Source organism: Marmota monax, unplaced genomic scaffold (genome assembly GCF_021218885.2).
Source record: "Marmota monax isolate L192 unplaced genomic scaffold, Marmota_monax_Labrador192_F-V1.1 WCK01_AAM20220418_F8-fsc00041, whole genome shotgun sequence".
Lineage (NCBI taxonomy): Eukaryota > Metazoa > Chordata > Mammalia > Rodentia > Sciuridae > Marmota > Marmota monax.
The window spans coordinates 10,919,281-10,939,218 of NW_026695238.1; the positions used below are offsets into that span (position 1 = coordinate 10,919,281).

The following is a 19,938-nucleotide window of genomic DNA, read 5'->3' on the forward strand; positions in this document are numbered from 1 at the left end:
GCCCTTCTTGCCAGGTGACAGCCGGCAACTCGTTCCTGGAGGATCTAAGTGTCTCCTGATGCCTGGCTCTGGAAGGCAGTGTTCTGAAGTTCCTGGATTCACCTGGATTCCAGCATAGATTGCATCGGAGACATTCTGAGATGGAAGCACTTTAGCTATTTTCCAAGTCATATTCCTTATACCTCTTGAATCTACTCAAGGCCATTTAGAGGTGGCATGACTGTGGGGACACGTGACTAAATCAATGAGGGTCACTCCAAGTGACTTTGGGCTGACTGAATAAAGACACAGACACAGAAAATACCTTTTTCTTTGGGTTCAGTGACCACTCCTCAGCCACAGCTCCCCCAAGGAGGGCAAGGCAGGCAAGAAAGAGAGGGAGCATATCTCGAACCCGGGTTTTATTAATGGGGGGAGTTAATCCATGGAACATTCCATCCAAAAGAGGGCAAAAAGGTAGGATTACAACAACAAGTGTGTATAATTAACCCCATCAGGTGGTGTTCACTCCCAGAGCTGCACCTTTCTTATCTGAGGTGAGGTAAAGTCCAGCTGCATTGCAGAGACCAATACCAGTCCAGTATCTCTTTACTCAGGACTTAAAGGTGTGTGCATAGCTCCTGTTCAGGGCGGCCCCCAACACATGACTTTCCCAATTCCCTCCTTTCCTGTTAAGCCTCCCCCACGTCAACTTACCCAGGGAAGATAGAAGGACTCTGAGCTCCATTAATACTTGTTTCTTTAGTATTAGATAACATATGATTTTGCTATTATTATTGATGAACAGGAGATAAATAAAATTCTACACAGACACACACACGCATACACACAAACACCACCACCACCACCATTTTTTTCTGTTCTGTACAGCTGATGTATCTCTATCTATTCAGGCTCCAGAGGGAATCTGCACACATTGTACGCACTGGCTGGATGCTGAGAATGGAGGATGGTAGGTAAAGCCTCCTGGCCCTGCGGTGTCCACAGCCTAATGGGGAAGACGAGCAAGTAAATGACACCCTGTGTAGTGCAACAAGTGCCACAGCTGAGAGCATCCTAGGGTTCTTGGAAATGCAGGCAGGGTACCCTGTTCAGGATTTGGGTGGGGTGAAAGGGCATACAAAGCCTCATGCAGGAGGTGACAAGATCTAGTCATGAAGGTGAATGCTTTAAAAGCTTTGGAATGAGGGTGAGTCAGGGCTGACTGAGGAGAGCTATTTCACCCAGGGGCAATTATGAGCAAAGACCAGAGGAAGCATGAACATCCAGGAATGGAGAGCAAAGTGTGGTGGAAGTTGAGGCGCAGAGGTGAGGAAGGTCCAGGTTGGACAAGAGCTCGCTCAAGTGTTTGGACTTATGCTCTGCACTACGGAAGAGTCTGAAGGATTCTGGGGGAGAGTGGCATGCTTTATAGAACATACCAGTCTGACAGCACAGGAAGAATGGATTGGAAGGAGTTGAGTCCTGGGGAAGAAAGACTAGACAAGAAGCCATTGTTGTGATCAGGGATTCACATGGGGTCCTGAAATACAGTGCAATGGAGAAATTTGAGAAATGTTTAAAGATAGTGCTGGGACTAATTGCTAAGTTAGTGGACTTGAGAAGAATCCAAGAGTGATGTTTCTGGCTTGGAGAGGTAGTGTGTGATCCAACACGGGCAGGTGGGGCAACAGGGCAAATGGATTAATTGGTCACCCAGAAACAGGGACCAGGGCAGTGAGCATCATTGAATTTAGTACTTACAACAAGGCTAAGAGCAAGTGCTGGTGTTACCCACCCATTTCCTATAGCAAACTGAGGTTGGGAGAGAGAGTTTCTCAGCCGTTGTATGGTGAGGCTAGGATTCAAACCCAGTCTATGACACTAAAGCTCATTTTCTTTCTTTCTTTCTCTTTCTTTCTTTCTTTCTCTCTCTCTCTCTCTCTCTCTTTCTTTCTCTCTCTCTCTCTCTCTCTCTCTCTCTCTTTCTTTCTTTCTCTCTTTCTTTCTTCTTTTCTTTCCTTGGGGATTTGAACCCAGGGCCTCATGCATACCAGGCAAGCACTTTACCACCGAGCCACATCCTCCGCCCACAGCTCATTTTCTTTATTCTACCCTGTGTAGTTCGTCAGGGAGGAGTGGGGCAGGGAGTCTCACCTTGCTCTTCTCTCTGGCCTTTCAGAACCTAATACAGTGTTCACATGGAACTTCTCAAGAATGTTTCTTGGAGTAAATATAATTGAAACTGCTCAATGGGAAATGATGAGACCTTAAATTCTTTGGATTCCTGGTCACATGTGTCTTCCCTCCATCTACAGTCTTGCACAGGCAAGAGGGACAGCCACATTTGCATTTGCAGAACCGTGGTACCATTTAAGAACCTGGTCAGTACCAAACTGTCAAACTCTTTCAAAGTAAGAAGCCAGGCTGAGGCATGGTGGAGGCCAAGCCAGGCAAGGACAAGGTCTGATTCTCTTTCTATAGAATTTTATATTTTACTCATCATGGATTTTTTTTCATACTTATTTTGATTTTTTAATTATATTATTTATCTTAATAATTGAATTTATGTTTTTGGTGCCACCTTAAATTTTGTAGCCCAGAAAATTGCCTCCCTCACTCACTTTATTTTAGCCCTGGAAAGACCCGTTCTTTGGATCCAAGTACTCCCCACAGCTGTTAGCTCTGTATTTAACCTGGATTAATGCGTATTTATTAGAAAGTGTGAACACTTCAGACTGAGACTAAGCATCAGTGACCATGAAGAGCTTGTATGTTAATAAGAAAATCGTCCTCACTGTGATTACGGGAACAAGACAGATTCCCTTTCAGAGGGAAGTCAGCTGTAGAGGCTCCCATAGGCTCATTCCAGGCGTGTGAGAGGCTAAAAACTCCAAACTCAAACTGCACTGCGGCTCACCACAGTGTATTCAGTTTAATGCAATTTGCTTACAGTAAAAACAAAATAAAGTTTAAAAATTCCCCTTTAACATGTTTTAAGGTCTATTTTAACTGGTAAATAAAAACATAAAAATGTTGCATATGGAGAGGATATCAGGTTCCCTTTTGAGTCATGAATACACTGTGCAATGTTTAAATCAGGTAAAACATATTTATCGCCTCAAATATTGATCATGTCTACATGGTGAAAACTTGCAAAATCTTTTCTTCCAGCTTTTTGAAGTGCACAGTACATTATTGTTATCTTCTAGCCACCCTACTGTGCATCAGCATACCAGAAAATAAAGCAAGGTCAGACGCTCAGAGGCAGGTGGCAGTGCTTGGACCCCTCAGGACAGAGGGCTCTTGGACCCTCATCAGGGGAGAGCTGACCTTCTCTCCTTTCATACAGTTTTCATACAGGAAAACCCCTTTGGCCAAGTGTGCTCATGGTCCAGCCCTCTCGGATAATGTGATGCCTGCTCTTCCCAGTGAAGCCTTCTAACTTGAAACAGACATACTTCAGAGAAGCCCTGCTTCAATAAAATAGTATTTACAAAACAACGGGTGGGCTGAAAGCGGGCCTCAGTTTATTGAGTCTGATCTAGACATTGAAGATAAGAAATCCAGTGGTGTACAAGGGTCCAAGGTCAGGCTGCCTGGGCCTGTTTCCCAACTTTTCAACTCCTTTGTGATCTTGGACAATGAACATTCCAATATTTTTTGGAGTGTTATTTCAAGAATAAACTTAAATGTTACATGTAAAAATACTTAGAACATTATAAGATGTTTAGATGCCTGTAACATTATAAGAGCTCAAAAATATTTGCTCAGAAAACCATTTATTTGCTGGGAACAGTGGCACAGCCCTATAATCCCAGTGGCTTGGGAGGCTGAGGCAGGAGGGTCCATAAATTCAACACCAGTCTCAGCACCTTAGTGAGGGCCTAAGCAACTTTTCAAGGGCAGGAAAGTTTCTTGACATTTCCATTTAAGGCTATAAGTTTACATTCCTTAGTGATGATATAATAAAATATAAAAAGGTCTGGGGAGGTGGCTTAGTGGTTAAGTGCCCCTGGGTTTAATCCCTGGTATCCCCCCGACCCCCACAAAAAAGTAAAACAAAAACAAAACAACAACAACAACAACAACAAAAAAAAAAACAGAAAGGGTTGAAGCATTGTAGAATTTTAGAGGAATGATGTATAATACAGATTGGACTTTCTTAGCCATTCGAGAAGCCTTTTCTTTGTGCTCCAATGAACTTGATCAGACCATGTGGGGCACCTAAGATCTTTAAAGGAGTAAATTCTCACCTTAGCTCTGATCTCATCTCCCTCCTGTCCTTGCAGTTACCCTCTCCTGTGACCCATGACCCCTCGCATAAACCCTTTGACTTGGACTAATAACTGTTAGTTATCTGTTTTCCTTCAGCCTTTGAGGTGACAAAATGCAGGAGCAGAACCTCATCTTGGCCACTTTGGTTGATCACTCCTTTCTCCCAGGCAAGCCCTTTACCCAGCACAATACCTGGCAAAGGATGGGCAACATGGTTTGGTTCTTCCTATTAGCTGGAGATAATGAGGAGCCCATTTAGCTTATCCTTCTGTGGCCCACTGAAGTTGCTTTGGAGAGTTATCCTTATTGTACTCATTAATGTAATGTATTATGGATAAAATTTTCAATAAGACTGCGTGTGTTTGAGAATTTTGAGTAGAGATGAAATTCCATACCTGTAGCCATTTAATTGGCCTGTCTCTGGGTTTTCATCTGGAATTTATCCTATAAGCTGCTGTCAGATATATCTTCCTGAAATACCGTTTTTTAAAAACCATGCCATATAAGTCATTTGAAAAGGAAACTTTTCAAAGTTCATTACTGTCTCAACTTGAATTTCCATCTTGAATACACTTTTCACCGTAGGAGAGACTAGCTGCAAGGGCCCAGCTCAGGAGGGAGATGAGATCAGAGCTAAGGTAAGAATTAACTCCTTGAAAGATCTTAGGTGCCCCACAGTAGGAATACACTTTCCTTTCTGTGTCTTGAATAAGTTTTCTCTTTTCCCTGGCCTACCTTGAAATACTAGTAATGGCTAACATCTATTGGTGTCTCAAGCTCTATTCTAAGAGTTTCAGATGTGTTGTCACATGCATACTTCACAACAGCCCTATGATATAGTGTTATTATTTCCATCAGGGAATTAGAAAAGATTGGGTCATGTTTTTCTGGAGGTGGAGGATCAATTCATGCAGGATGATCGGAGACCGTGTCCTGTGCCCTCTCTTCCTTCTTCCTCTCCACCTATTAAGTCTGGTTTTCCACTCCTAGCCAGCTCCTGCTCTGTCATCTCTATAAGCCAGCCTTTCTTTTCTGTGTAATTGGAAGTGATTTGTCACTCCTCTTAAAAATCTTAATATTCAGCTGGAACTTCACCAGCCACTGCTTTGAGACAACTCTTCCTTTATTGAGCTATAAATCTTTCTTTTCTTCCTTTTCCCAATTATTTTTTCTCATCTCTCTTATGGGTTTGGAGTAATTTAAACGCACATTTCTTTGGTTCACCCATATGGCCTTGCACATAACAAGGGTTCGACAAATGCGTATTGATTTGGTCCCATTTTGCTCAGCTGTTTATCTTTCACCATGGAACTATAGGCAGGAAGTTAATTGATAGGTGCACCAAATAGCATCCTCTATGTATTTAGGACAACAACACCTGGCTGTTTTTAGCTGGCATGCTGAAAACATGTAGGAATTTGTGCTACTGACTGCTAGGTGCCAAACTGGAAAGCCAGATGGCTTCCAGTGACTTGGGTTTTACAGGTTGCCTGGATGGGGACTGGGTTGATAATCCCCAGGCCAAGCTGAGCTGACTGCCTATAGGCAGACGTATATGAATGCAGATGCATTTTGAATGAATTTTGATCATTGCTTGATTTATTATTTTCTAATTTTGGCTTAAAATTGTTTTCAAGAAAAGAAAAGTTTTCATTAGCTGATATCTATGTAGGAGTCTAGTATTTGGGGTAATTATAGGGATTCCTACATTTTTTTTTTCACAAGGGAAACCTTCTGATTAAAATTCTGTGTGAATGCCTAAGACCTAGGGGTGATTTTGGGGTGCCCTGAGTCCTGCTTTCTCCAGCTTCTCTCTGCCTTTCCCCAACTTGACCATCCTTTCCATCGGCTCTTGCCTTTGTGAAATGTCTCTAACACAAATCCTTTTGCCACATTCATTGACATCTGTTTTTTCCTCTAGGGCAGCCACACTAATGTACACAGAACCTTTTTGTCCTTTTCTATAAGGAGGAAAGAAGTGGAGTAGGAGCACTTTTTTTTCCCTTACTGAAAGTGTTCTTTTATCTATTTGCTTGCAAAATACAGGGAAAATACACAGTTACAATATTTAAGATAAAAAATAATAATTCCATTTCCTTTAGAGATAACCATAAACTCATTTGCTGTTAAAATGCTCCTTACCAGTCCAATCACAAGTAGCGACTCCAAATGGCAGTTTCCACATAGCCTGGACTCTCGTTAATGCCTTACCCATTATCTGAATGTCTGGCTTGAAAAATGACTTGGAAGAAGGGAAACCTGACGAAGCCCTTCTCTCTATATTTTTTTCGACTTGACTTTTCACAAATACACTCTGAGCACAGAATGACACATAGAAGTGTAATTATAGATTAATTTTATGATGAATTAATTATACAAAAGAGTGGGCAGGAGCCATTAGGTAGAGAAAAGGTATAAAGTGGATTGACTTAGCTATCAAGCTAGAAAGAGGATTTGGAAAGCTGTATGGGTGGCCACAAAAGTTTATCAGTTCTACGATGTCATTTATACTTGGGACTGACTGTCCCCACTTGAGACTAAAGCACCACTGGCCTGGGGAATTCTAAGATGTCTCATTAAGTTGGGAAACATGTGAAATGGAGCTTAAGACTGGGGGATACATCCTAACCAAAACCAAAAGGCAACAAAGTAAAACAAAATCATTTTAGCAGAAAGAAGACAAACAATGAACTTTGGTTCTATTAACAATGCCCCAGTTCTTAGATATGTTTTGAGTGGTATATATTATAATGAGTTCATATTTATATGATTATAAATAGAAAAAGATGTACTCTAGGTCCATGTTGTGAGCCATAACAATTGTACACCACAGTAGATTTGTGCGTGAAGCATGTGGAGAGAAAAATCCCTTGTGAGACATGGAGAGTCCAGCATAGTATTTTGGGACCAAGTAACAGAATGTGGTAGAAGGTAGGGGAAAAACATTCTTTCCACTGCATCAGATTGATATCAGGGTATAGGGTATATCCGGGTGACATTGGCATAGACGTGCTCAGAAGTGTTGGCAATGGCAGAACCACAACATGTGTGGTGGCTGGTGACAGTGATGAGCTCTTCCATGGCATAGCTTTGGCTTGGGACCTTCGAGCAGCACCTGCAGGAGGTGGTATCCACCAGGACCCTACAGCAGTCTTTCCTGCTCACAAGGCCTCAGGGCTGCTTCCCTGCTAGGCTCGAGCGACCAGCCAGGGTAGAAAGACAAGCAAGTGGAAGGGCCACGCCACAGGGCAGCAGAGAGTGGTGTGTCTATGAACACACTGACCCCTCTGTGGACCCTCAGAATAGTGATTGATGGGGCAGGAGGGCTTCAAAGGAAGTGAATGAACCCATGTAGTAAATAATAATAGATAACTCAATTTATCAACTAGTTCATTAACACATTCAACGAATATTTATTGCTCTTGCCTAGCAGGCACAGAGCCCTGGATTCAATCCCAAGCACCACACACAAGTATTTATTGACAACTTACGAAATGACTAAGTACAGATCCAGCAGAAAACTAATGGTTGCTATTACCATGACCCTGTTTTCTCTACTGCAAAGATGACCCCTAAGAATGTTGCATGTCCAACTTGTCACTTTTTCCCCTCTCTCACTAACCCAGCTGTTGGCCCATTGAGGACCACATTCAATTTGGCCAAAACATTGCAAAAGCCCCTTAAGTGGTTCCCTGTTGGATTCTCACCTCCCAAGTCCTGGTTCTGCTGTTGGTTACCTTCCTGAAACATGGATCACAGTTCCCACTGACTTGTACACCTCCGAACGCTTCTTCAACATGGTACCCAAGGATTTGTCCACTTTGACTCAAGGTTTACAGGTGTGGCTCTGACTATTCCTGGCTCCGCACCTTCCCTGTTTTACCTATGTAAGTCTCACCCAGTTGTCCTTTGGATGTTGTAGCCTGTTTGTCCTTCATTTTCCCATCTCCAGTCTTTCCTGCAGCTCTTATGGAAAGCCCCTTCTATGACAGAGTCCCTGTCGTAGGCTTCCCAATTCCGTTTCTCCCATGCACACTCAGAGTTGGCTTATTTCCTCCTTGGCGACTTAAACAGTCAGTCTGCAGGGTTTTTCAGGTCTTGTTCCAGCTGCTTATTGAAATTTCCTCATAAGTTTCTCACCAGACCAAGAGCCTGTGGATTCTTCTTGCTATGTTCTCACGGTGCCCTGCAGAGCCACTTCCTCATTGGAGAAGGCACTTCAACATCAGCTTATTAGATTGAATACGCTGCTCCCCACCAAGGTTTATGTGATGGAAAAGCATTAAGGAACATTAAAGTAGAAGTTTATAAGCCCTTCTAAATAAAAAAGACAAATCCTGGGGGTTAGAGATCTGGGGAGAAACCCAAATGAAAGCATGGAGGAAAAGCTTCCAGGACCCCACGAGGGAAGTACACAAAGGCCACGTGAGATTCTGCTGTCGATGTTTGCATAACAAAGAACAGGGAAGTGACACGCTCTAGGTCAATTCTGCCCCCAGAGTTGGTACTAAGCCCCCACCCTTGCAGGAAGAAGCATCTACTCTCCCTCTCCTCTCCTCCCTCCTCCCTCCTCCCTGCACCTGAGTCCTCTCTACTGACACCACGGGTTGCTGTGGCTGTGGAGGCTGCGGTGGCTGCAGCAGTTCCTGTGGTGGCTGCAGTAGCTGTGGTACTGTGGTGGCTGTGGTGGCTGCAGTAGCTGTGGTGGCTGTGGTGGCTGCGGTGGCTGCGGTGGCTGCGGTGGCTGTGGTGACTGTGGTGGCTGCAGTAGCTGTGGTACTGTGGTGACTGTGGTGGCTGCAGTAGCTGTGGTAGCTGTGGTGGCTGAGGTGGCTGTGGTGGCTGTGGTGGTTGCAGCAGCTGCACCACGTGCAGATGCTACCGGGTCGGCTGCTGCTCCAACTGCTGCCCCTGCTGCCGTGGCTGCTGTGGGGGCTGCTGCAGCACCCCTGTGTGCTGCTGCCACTGCACCTGCTGCCACTCCTGTGGCTGTGGCTCCTGTGGCTATGGGAAGGGCTGTTGCCAGCAGAAATGTGTTGTCAGAAGCAATGCTGCTGCTAGGGGGCAGGTACGGCAGGTAACGGCTATGGGTCAGGTAACGGCTATGGGTCAGGTAACTGCTCTGGGTCAGCTTCCTCCTTCTGTCTCCTCCTCTCTGTCTGAAGCATGACCTCAGCCTATCAACTGCTCTTGAAAACATCCCACATTTCTATAGTTCTTGTGATCTTGTTCAGTTCCTAATCACCAACCAAAGTAACAAAATGCTGTCTTTTCTGTCAATCTCCATTCAAATCATGGCCTCAGCACAATGCAGTAAAGATAGTTAATGCTATACCTCCTTAAACTGCCTCTAAAGGTCTTTATTTATGTCCTGGTTTTATCACTGCATTGGCATATTTTATATACCAAGCAATTCTTGTCTTAATAAATTACTGTAAATCAGCTTCAAAGAGTCGTCTCTTACTCTCTTTCCAGTCTCTAAACTGTCTACGGGGGAAAAATGAGTTTTATTTCAATAGATAAGGCCCATGCTATATGTGCAAAGAGCCAAAATTGATATAAATTGCTTGCAGTAGGCACAGACAGATTAGGGGATGATTAATATTTTGTGGGTTTATTGAGAAGAGAGGGGTGGGGGCACTTCCTCAACCTTGGCACTTCAATGTCATAAACCAAAGTGGTCCCCAAATCTCTCCCTTCATGGAGTCTTTGCAACTAAAGTCTGGTACAAAAATATTGATCAGCCCCCAAATGATCATAAGATCACATAAGAGCACGGCCACTTTTTAGACTTATAATTCCTCAAGGTCCCTATTTGTCTATGCACAGAGTTCTTTTCCACCACATGTTGATCTTGGCGGCCATGGCTTCATTGCTGACAACACTCCAGAAGGCAACGTAGCCAGAGGACTGGAGTCTTGCTGCACTTCTCGTCCATTAGCTGTTTAGTTCACGTTGTGCTTTCCACCAACTGTCACTCATTACAAAGCCTCTTATCCTCTGAGTCATCTCTCCAAGATCCAGACATCTGAGCAGAGATCTAGCCACGTCAGGTACCAGGGAATCCATTTTATCAGCTGCTTCAAACTAGAAGATCAGCTTTAGTTGTAGCATAACATCAGCATTAGAATCATAACAATCAAACCACCCCTAATGTCCACCTGCACAAAAAAGTACATCCCCAAACACCTCTTCTCCTAATGTCAAATACTGCTTCTTGGGCTTTCTCCATGTAGTCTCCAGATTCCTGAACTATTGTGGTTTATTTAGCAGTGAAGTGAGAGTAAAAGGAAGCATATGGGGCCCCCAGCTGGGGTGGGGCTGTGAGGTTGGGGCCAAGGGAAACCAACCTCCTTGGATATATCTCCCAGGAGGACATTTCTGTACTAATCCAACGAGGCCCAGGTGGGGTGTCTTCTTGTCACTCCATGCAGAGTCGGCCACAGGACAAGAGTTTACACAGGCTGAACTGACCCAATGGAATAACATCAACAAAGGAAACAAAAGTTCAATAACTACCTCTTATAAGACCTCCAAATAGGAGTCCACAGAAAGCTAATCTCTTTCCCGTGGAAGTCAGGAGATGGGGTTGGAGGACGGCTTGTGGATGGATGAGCCTCCTAGACTTCAAGTTGACAAGGATGTTTGGGTACTCACCTGGCCTTCCCTCTATTTCCTTTCTTACCTGCCAGAGCCCTGATCCTCTCATGCCCTGAGGCTACCCAGAGGTCCTCTGTTACTCTCAGCATCTGGGGTTCTTGCCTGCAGTCCCCACCTCTGATTCAACTTCTTCCTCCCATATACATCCTGACAACTGCCTCTACCTATAGTAGCTGTCCTTACTCAGGAGGGGGTCAGGAGATGAGCACCAGTTCACCCATCTCTCAAGGCGGAGGAGAGGACTCCTTGAATTCAATTCCCACACAGCAATGTTGATCAGAAGAGTCTGAGACATGGAGTCCCCTCTAGGATCTAAGACCCAACTCTGCTTAGGATCCTGCTCTCCCTGTCTCGCTCATTGGAAATGTGAGGTTGTTCTCAGTCAGTGGAAGTAGAAGACATGGGCAGTAAGTATTTCTTGGGTGTTGCTTCCCAGTGTTGACATGGATCTGTGAAAAAAAAAAATCCAGTACGTGTATGAGTGGACTTCATTATTTTAAAAACGAGATGTCAAACATGGTCATGAGAGGAGACAGAGGAAAGGCTCAGGGAAGGGGTTCATTCCATTCACAGGTCCTGGAGGGATGAGGTCACTGCCTGTCACCAGGGGGTCACTGGGAGGAAAAACTGGGAAAGAGCTCAGACAGCCAGGGAGGAGTGGAGAGGGAGCGTAGCCCCATGGGTTTGTCGATGGGGGTCAGGGTGGAGCCTTTCAAGCAAAAGGCAGAAGGGGTTCATGGGTGCCTCTGAATGTTACTAGGTATCACTCAGGGAGGACAAGGAGGGGAATTTGTGGCTGGGCTCCCTTATCTCATGGTGCACCTGGCCACCAGAGAGGAGCTCAGGATTTACATCACAGTGCTCCACTACCATGTGTTGAACATGCATCTTCCAGACATGGTTTTGTGTCCTACTGGGGACGCTGAGACTCAGTTCTTTCTGCTACATAGGTGACAATTTGTTATGGAAAAGAAAAGTACAAATAGTTACTAGAAACAAGAGCAAAGGGCACATGAGACTAAACATAGGTCACCTGCAAAATGTAAACAAAAGAAAAAAATAAAATGTCTCTCTACTTTGCTTTTGTTATGGGCTTTTGTTATGGGCTGAATGCACTCCAATCCCAATTCATCCTTGAAGTGGTAATTCCAAATGCCAGACATACTGTAGATAGGTAATACTTAAAAAGAGGCAATTAGGTTAAAATGAGGTTAGGATGGGTCCTATTCCAGTATGACCGATGCTCCCCTAAGCATTAGGACACAGACCTGTAGGGAGGGAAGACCATGTGAAGATGGGAGGCCACAGGGATGAGGAAACTCCTGGCACAGACATGCTGGCTGGCCTTCTCATCACAGGAACAGCCCCTGCCTTGCCACCACACAGTCCTCAGTCTGGAGCGCTCAGCAGCACTGGTTCAAACTAGGCTGGACTTGACAGAGAGAACCCACACTGGCATGTTCATGAGGAACGGGGAGCCGTGGACTTGGTGCTTGGAAGATATTCTGGTGTTTTCAGGAGAACAGCATCCCTTCCTCTGATAGGAGTACCACAGCAGTAACCACGCTTAGCCTAGGATGAGTCTTTATGCATGCCATTCCCTCCAAAGGCACTCAGCTGCAGGTCTGCTGCATCGTTGAACTTGCCTCAGGTCCCCAGACCTGGCTTTGTATCTGAGAATCTCTCAATGAACACTTGTTGACAGCAACCAATTTTCTTCTGAAAATTTGTAATGCTTTCAAAGACAACTCATGGTCTGAGTCATAAATCATTTGTCTTTCCATGTGAGTCGTAAGTGTGACTGATAGCTATTGGAGGGTAACTAAAGTCTATAGTTTCCTCTTAGGTATAAAAGAAATAGATCCTACCTTTATAGAGAAGTTGTTCTATCAGGACCCCCAACCCCCAGTCTGGCAAAAGAACACAGATTATGGTACTGATCAAGGATCCTCCAGGCTTACTAGTCCAAAAATTGAGAAAAAAATGAACAAAAACATAAATCACAATTTAAGAAAACCAAGTCTTATCAGTACTCTAAGTATGGTTAGATTGATGCAGACAAAAAACAAATAGTAATTCTATTGAAGACAAGTAGTGAGCCTAGAGGCTGCTTCAAGAGAATAGTGATAACTCAGATCCATCCCATTTTCATTGATGCCTACCCATTTAGCACAACCCGATGGCGTTAATTGTGTAGTTAGGGAGATGGAAGAGCTAAATAAATAATGCCAAGGTTCTAAATGTGCGTGGCTGGCTGAATTTATGTCGGGGGTGGGAGGGATGGGGTTGGGGGACAAAGCAAAATGGTAGCCATCCCTGAGAATCTTCCCTCTAGGCCAAAAGCGAATGCCCCTAGCAATGTCTCTCTGTAGTTTTGTTTGAATTTTTTAACTGTGAACAGAACAGGATTTTGAATGCATTCACAGAAGTTGACCATCTGAAACCAAAACACTTGCCTCAAAATTGAACTCAGATGACAGATATAACCAGATGTATTGTGCGTACATTCCTACCTGAATTGCATGAACAGCAGAAGCAGGAGAGCTATTCACAGTGTCACTGATGACTCTGCCACCACTGTCATCCAACAAAGATCTTTTTGGTACTGGGGACTGAACCCAGGGGCATTTTACCATCGAGCTACATCCTCACCCCTTTTAATTTTTAATTTTTTTTTTAAAATTTTGAGATAGTGTCTTGCTAAGTTGCTGAAGGTCTCTAGAAATTGCTGAGGCTGGCCTCAAACTTGAGGTCCTCTTGTCTCAGCCTGGGAAGCTGCTGGGATTACAGGCATGTGCCAGTGTGCCCAGCTCATCAAAGACCTTTTAAGAAGGATTGAGATGTTTTAGGATACGGGATATGGTCACACCAAAGTAAAGATAAAGAGAAGTGTTTAATGATAAATTTGTATTTTGCTAGAAAAATTTAAAATAGCCATTGACTACTAGGAATACAGAGAGAAAAAGCACAAGATAAAAGTGAAGATAAAAGCACAAGAATGGGAAGGAAATAACCATATACATCAGAAAGTATGTGGGGCCACATTCTGTTTGGATTGGACACGTGACGTGGGCTCCTTTAGGAGCTGGGCTGTCTCAAGCCTTGTGTAGGCTGTTTGTTGTTAGATAGGAAATTCTTCTGATAGGAGGACGGAGAACACCGAAGTGGACACACAGTGACACAGAATGTAGGAGCAAAGTCAGAGGCCAGGGGGAGAAGTCTCAGGATGCTGGAGGACAGGTAGTGCTGGTGAGGAGGTCTGGGGAAAGTCCCCTGCATCTCTTGCCCAGGATCAGAGGCACAAGGCCACCTAGCAGCAGCACTGCTTCTTACAGCCACACTTCTGCTGACAGCAGCCCTTCCCATAGCTACAGCCACAGGAGCCACAGCCACAGGAGCGGCAGCAGGTGCGGCGGCAGCAGCACATCACAGGGGTGCTGCAGCAGCCCCCACAGCAGCCACGGCAGCAGGGGCAGCAGTTGGAGCAGCAGCCGACCCGGTAGCATCTGCACGTGGTGCAGCTGCTGCAGCCACCACAGCCACCACAGCCACCGCAGCCTCCACAGCCAGAGCAACCCATGGTGTCAGCAGAGAGGACTCAGGTGCAGGGAGGAGGGAGGATGGAGGAGAGGAGAGGGAGAGTTGGGGCTCTCTTCTGCAGGGGGTGGGGTTTAAGTACCAACTCTGGGAGAGATGAAAGAGGGCATATGACCCCTTCCTCGTTTCTGATGTGCAAGCAAGAATCTCAGCAGCTCTTAATTACTTCCCTTCACAGATGTCTTTGTCTTCTTTATGTTCTCAGCTTCTTTCTTTCCTTTTTTCTCTTTCTTTCTCTTTTTCTTTCTTTCTTTCTTTCTTTCCTTCCTTCCTTCTTTCTAGTTGTAGTTGGAAACAATACCTTTATTTTATTTATTTTTATGTGGTGCTGAGGATTAAACCCAGCGTCTCCTACGTGCTAGGCGAGCGCTCTACCTCTGAGCCACAACCCCAGCCCCTTGTTTATTGTTTCTTAAAACTACATTCCAGTACAAACAAAAAAGGCCTAACGGTTCCTGGGGAGCATTCTGGGATCCAGAGGCATGACAAGGCTGTCAAAGTAATGGCAGCCTTCTCTCTCTTCCCACAAGGTTTGGAAAACGTGGACCTAGTTTTTGAACTCTGGGCAAGGGCTCACTGACCACAGGCATTGCCTGGAGCCCCTGGCCCAGGGGCTGTGAGCTGTTGAGATGCAGATGAGTGAGGTTTAAGGCTCAGGCCCTGACTTCAGGGCCTACACACAAAGTAACACTGCAACTGAGAATAGGAATAGCCAACGGAGTCAAAGTCACTAGTAAGGCCAGATGCCATCACCCCCTTATCAAGAAGTGGAATCTGCTGGTGGAATATTTACTCCTTCACTAACCACTTCATTTGAAGCATACCATTGTGATTTGTCTTCTGCACACCCAGGCTTTAAGGATTGTTTTAAAAGTAGAAATAAATCTTTATTGAAGTCTACATGTTAGTGGTGCAATTCCTGTCACATGTTGCTTTGGGTGAGGAAGACACTTTTGTCCTTGATTGGACGATATCAACTGAGATGTGAGAGAAATACCTCCCTGCTAACTAGCCTGACCGGGACCCTCTAGATGCTGGGCTATCTGGGCTCTGTCTGTGGCACACACAGTCCAGAGGTCAGGAAGGAGAAGAGCTGACAAGGGAGAGAGCAGTTTACGGCTTTGAACTGAAGATCAACCCCATGGATCCTGGTGGGCTTGGCACTTGGTGATCCACAAGGAAGCTGTAAAAATACAAGGAAACAGATGGGAAGGCTAGCGGGCTGTTCTTAGGTGCCTTCATGCAGGAGCTTATCTGTCAATCAGGGGGAGTTCAAGGGACAGTGCTCAGACCTTTGGTGGCAAGACCCTCTACTCTTCTGTTTGTGAGAGGCTCACTACCCAGGGCCTGTTTTCCCAGCTTGGTAAACTGTTTTTAGAAATTGAGTGAGAGGAAATGCTGGAAGTCTTTAGGCTGATTGGTGGTGGTGGTGGTGGTGGTGGTGGTGGTGGTGGTGTGTGTGTGTGTGTTGCTAGGGATGAAACCCAGGCCCTCACACATACTAGACGAGTGCTCTACCATGATACAGCTGAGCTACACCCCCAGAAAACGTGGGGTTTTTTCCTCTTTATTTCTTTCTTTCAGCAGGATCTTGCAATTTTACCTAGGCCAATCTCCAATTCACAGGCTCAAGTGATCTTCCTGCTTCAGCTTCCCAGGAGGCTGAGTCCACTATAGGTGTGTAGCACCACACCCAGCAGGTTAGTGACCCTAGTCCACCTGCCTGGTCTTTGGATCAGAGGGAGATTTTGCAAGGGCTCAGGGGTTGCTTGAACTGGGTGGGGTTGCTGTGGAACTATGGATGTGTGAATAGGTTTTGCAGCTTTTAAGGAGACAGAATAAACAGAATTTGGTGAGAACAGATACAGGACTGAGAGAAGGGAAGGATTCAAAGATGGCTTTCTCATGCATTCACAATGTATGTAAGGATGTAAACAAAGGAGAGCCCTAGACAATCTTAGTGTGGGAAGTGCAATAACAACAAGGAAGTGAGCACTGATCACGAGTCCTGGGTCTTTCCCTTTTCCTTTTCCCAAGATGGTACTTAAGGGGCCCCAGCAGAAGGAGGCTCCAGACCTCCCTCTCCTCTCCTGAGTCCTCTCCTCTCTGCACCTGAGTCCTCTCTACTGACAACATGGGTTGCTGTGGCTGTGGAGGCTGTGGTGGCTGCGGTGGCTGCGGTGGCTGCAGTGGCTGCGGTGGCTGTGGTAGCTGTGGTGGCGGTGGCTGCGGTAGCTGTGGTGGCTGTGGCTGTGGTGGTTGTGGTGGCTGTGGTAGCTGTGGTGGCTGTGGTGGCTGCTGTGGCTGCTGTGGCTGCTGTGGCTGCTGTGGCTGCTGCACCCGCAGGGTGTGCTGCTGCCGCCGCACCTGCTGTCGCTCCTGCGGCTGTGGGAAGGGCTGCTGCCAGCAGAAGTGCTGCTGCCAGAAGCAGTGCTGCTGCTAGGCGGCCGCCAGCCGCTCCACCAGCAGCCATTCTGGGTAAGACTTACGTCCTTTCCTTCCTGTTCTTCAATCTCTCTCTGTACCTGGACTGTGTTTCTGGTTTTCCTTGGTATTTGAAGTCTTCCTGGCTGAAAAGTTTCCAAACTAATAGGAACCATCTCAATGCCACAGGACACCTGATCCTGGTACCTGAGTGACCCCCAAGTCACTGACCTCTGACCTCTGCTCAATGAGACCACTATTCCCAGCGCTCCCTTGGGTGGGTGATCACTGTCTTCACTTCCCCCTCTGTTCTACTTTTCCTTTTCTATGTAAATGTTTCTTTTTTTCCTTTTTGTTCTTAGTTATTATGTAATAATAACCAAATTTTCTAATAAAGTATATGCACATAAAAAGTATTCTTTTTTCCTGTGTTCTGTTTGACCACATGAATCCTTGTGTGTTCTGAAACTCGAGGGATGTTTTATTTTGAGGAAAACCCTTGAAACACTTGTAATGGTAGCATCTCAAGCAAAGGGTCACATAAGAAGCTATGGCCAGCTGGGCCCAGTGGCACCTGTGCCCAGCAGCTCTGCAGGTGGAAGCAGGAGGATTACAAGTTCAAGACCAGCTTCAGCAAATTAGTGAAGCCCTAAGGAACTTAGCAAGACCCTGTCTCAAAATAAAAATATAAAAAAAGGCTGAGGATGTGGCTCAGTAGTTTGAGTGTCCCTGGGTTCAATTCCCAGTACCAAAAAAACAAAAACAAAAACAAAAAAAGCAAAACAAAACAAGGGTTGAGATTGTGGCTCAGCGGTAGAGCACTTGCCTTGTACCTGTGAGACACTGGGTTTGATCCTCAGCACCACATAAAAATTTAAATAAACAAAATAAAGATATTGTGTCCATGTATAACTAAAAAAATATTAAAAAACAAAAACAAACCAAAAAGCACACACACACACACACAAACAAACATACACTATGGCTGGCCTTATGATAACCAAACCCCTCCCTCAGTGAAACATTCAGTTGTCTTTACAAACTCCCCCTCCCTCATGCTTTCAGTGTGCATTACCCCTGGAAGATTCACAGTCCCTATTTTATTGATCTAATATGACATAGTCCTTGAGCTGCAGCCCCACATACCAAACATGGGCATTCCTATCAAGATCTGAATATCGTACAGAATGGCAGGACTAAGCCTATTTGGGTTTTACAAAAAAACAAAACAAAACAAAAAAAAAAACATTATTTAACCAAATATAAGAATTAAAAATGTAGTTCTACAACTGGCTTGAATCCAGGATATCTAATTAGGTGACCTGTGTTACTAAATTTGGCCTGATCCAATGCGTCCCTTCTACAATGTGTAAGATCCCTTCCTACGCATGCTCTCCCAATTTATTTTCATAAAGCTTGAAGGTCACACATTTCTTTGGGTGAGGAGTGCACTACCTCCTGGGTCACATTCTGTAGCTCTCCCTTCAGGGCCTGCCGGGACTTGAATGTAGTTTTAAGTCTCCAGCAAAGAGAGAGGCAGGGATAATGTATGGTCCCTGGAAAAGGAACTGCCCCCGGGGAGCCTCCGCATGTCCTTCAGGTGGAGGAGGGCTAACCTCCACAGGTAACTGGAAGAGCTGAAGCTGCTGCAGAGAAGACGGGGCAGAATTTGGGGGTTAGCTATTCCCAGCTTCCATAGGAGTGGCCCTGTTTCTGTTCCAATTGTCACAATTCCGCTCCTTTCCAATCAATGTCTGACTTCATGAGAGATGACTGAAATCAAAACAAATCACACTTTTTTATAAGGTTCGGCCCAGAAGGTTAATATATTATCTATTATTGACATCAAGACTCCCAGCAAGGCTGGGAGTTCAACTTACATTGTAGGATGAGATTTTGGGTTTGATTTTTCAGAATATTAAGTTTCATATAATAATGGGGTATAAAAGTTTCCTTTAGGTCAAATGCAGGCTTTTAAGTCATTAATGTGGTCCTTAAACTGGGAATTCAAAGTCCCTGACCTCATCCTTCTCCTTTCTTCTAGTTCCTTGTCGACAAGTTTCTTAGCTTTCTTGTCAACAAGCTAAGAAATGTCCAGGGTTGCTGACAACCATCAGATACTAGGAAGAGTCAAGGAAGGACCCTTCCTGTGGAGTCTTCAAGAGAACGTGGTCCTGCCAGCACCTTGATTTCAGACTTAACCTCCAGGGGCACTTCGGTAGTTTAGTCTGTTCACTGTGCACAATTTCTTATGGCAGTCCTTGGTGTCTCTGCACCCACATCATGCCATGATTACCAGTCCCCTCTTTAACATTGCAAATAGATTCATTGTGGTTTTAGATATAACCAGACTAGTTAACCAATTCCAGAAAACCAGAAACAGTTCAGGAAACTCAGTAAGATTCTTTCATGACTGCTACCAAAATCTACATCAGTCAGGGTTCATCCTAAGAAAGAGAACCAGTAGGATATATAGAGGAAGAGGTTTATTTCGTGACTCACCTGATAAGGGACTGTTGAGGTGGTTCAAAACTCCACAGATGGAGTTTTCACTTTTAAGGGAAGCCTGAGTTTGTCTCTTAAAGATCTTTCAGTTGATTGAATCAGGCTCACCCAGATATTGTAGGATTATCTTTTGGAATTAAAGTCAGCTAATTATGAACTCACATCTGCAAAATACTACACAGTAACACCTAGGTTAGTGCTTAATTGAGTAAATGAGGACTGTAGCCCAGTCAAGTTGATACATAAAACTGGCCATTACAAATTGAATTTTAAACTTATAAATTAATCTGAGAAGAATTGAAATTGTTATGATATTTATTCCATATACAATGTCATGGTAAAATTTAACTGAAAAATTTCCTTTGATTTTTTTTTTTTGCTTCAGTTTGTGGGAATTAAATATGAATATTCATTCTAACTTTTTGTGCTGATATACAATGTTAGTATAATAATCATGGTTATCACATATTGATCACTTAACTTAGATCTGCCCTG

The 19,938-nt window shown here is 44.7% G+C and overlaps 2 protein-coding genes and 1 pseudogene across 2 annotated transcripts; 1 reads left to right on the forward strand and 2 right to left on the reverse strand.

Moving 5' to 3' along the window:
- Positions 1–3,220: 3,220 nt before the first annotated feature.
- Positions 3,221–3,334, reverse strand: LOC124089778 (U6atac minor spliceosomal RNA; annotated as a pseudogene).
- A 5,299-nt stretch (positions 3,335–8,633) lies between these two features.
- Positions 8,634–17,338, forward strand: LOC124089747 (small cysteine and glycine repeat-containing protein 6-like). The gene is made up of 5 exons (XM_046439979.2): positions 8,634–8,682; positions 8,843–8,887; positions 8,959–9,000; positions 9,087–9,292; positions 16,910–17,338. Exons 1-5 carry the CDS (start codon positions 8,634–8,636, stop codon positions 16,955–16,957), a joined length of 390 nt encoding a protein of 129 aa, XP_046295935.1. The 3' UTR covers positions 16,958–17,338.
- LOC124089594 (small cysteine and glycine repeat-containing protein 5-like) lies at positions 14,228–14,497 on the reverse strand. The gene has a single exon (XM_046439751.1). It carries the CDS (start codon positions 14,495–14,497, stop codon positions 14,228–14,230), a length of 270 nt encoding a protein of 89 aa, XP_046295707.1.
- Positions 17,339–19,938: the final 2,600 nt, after the last annotated feature.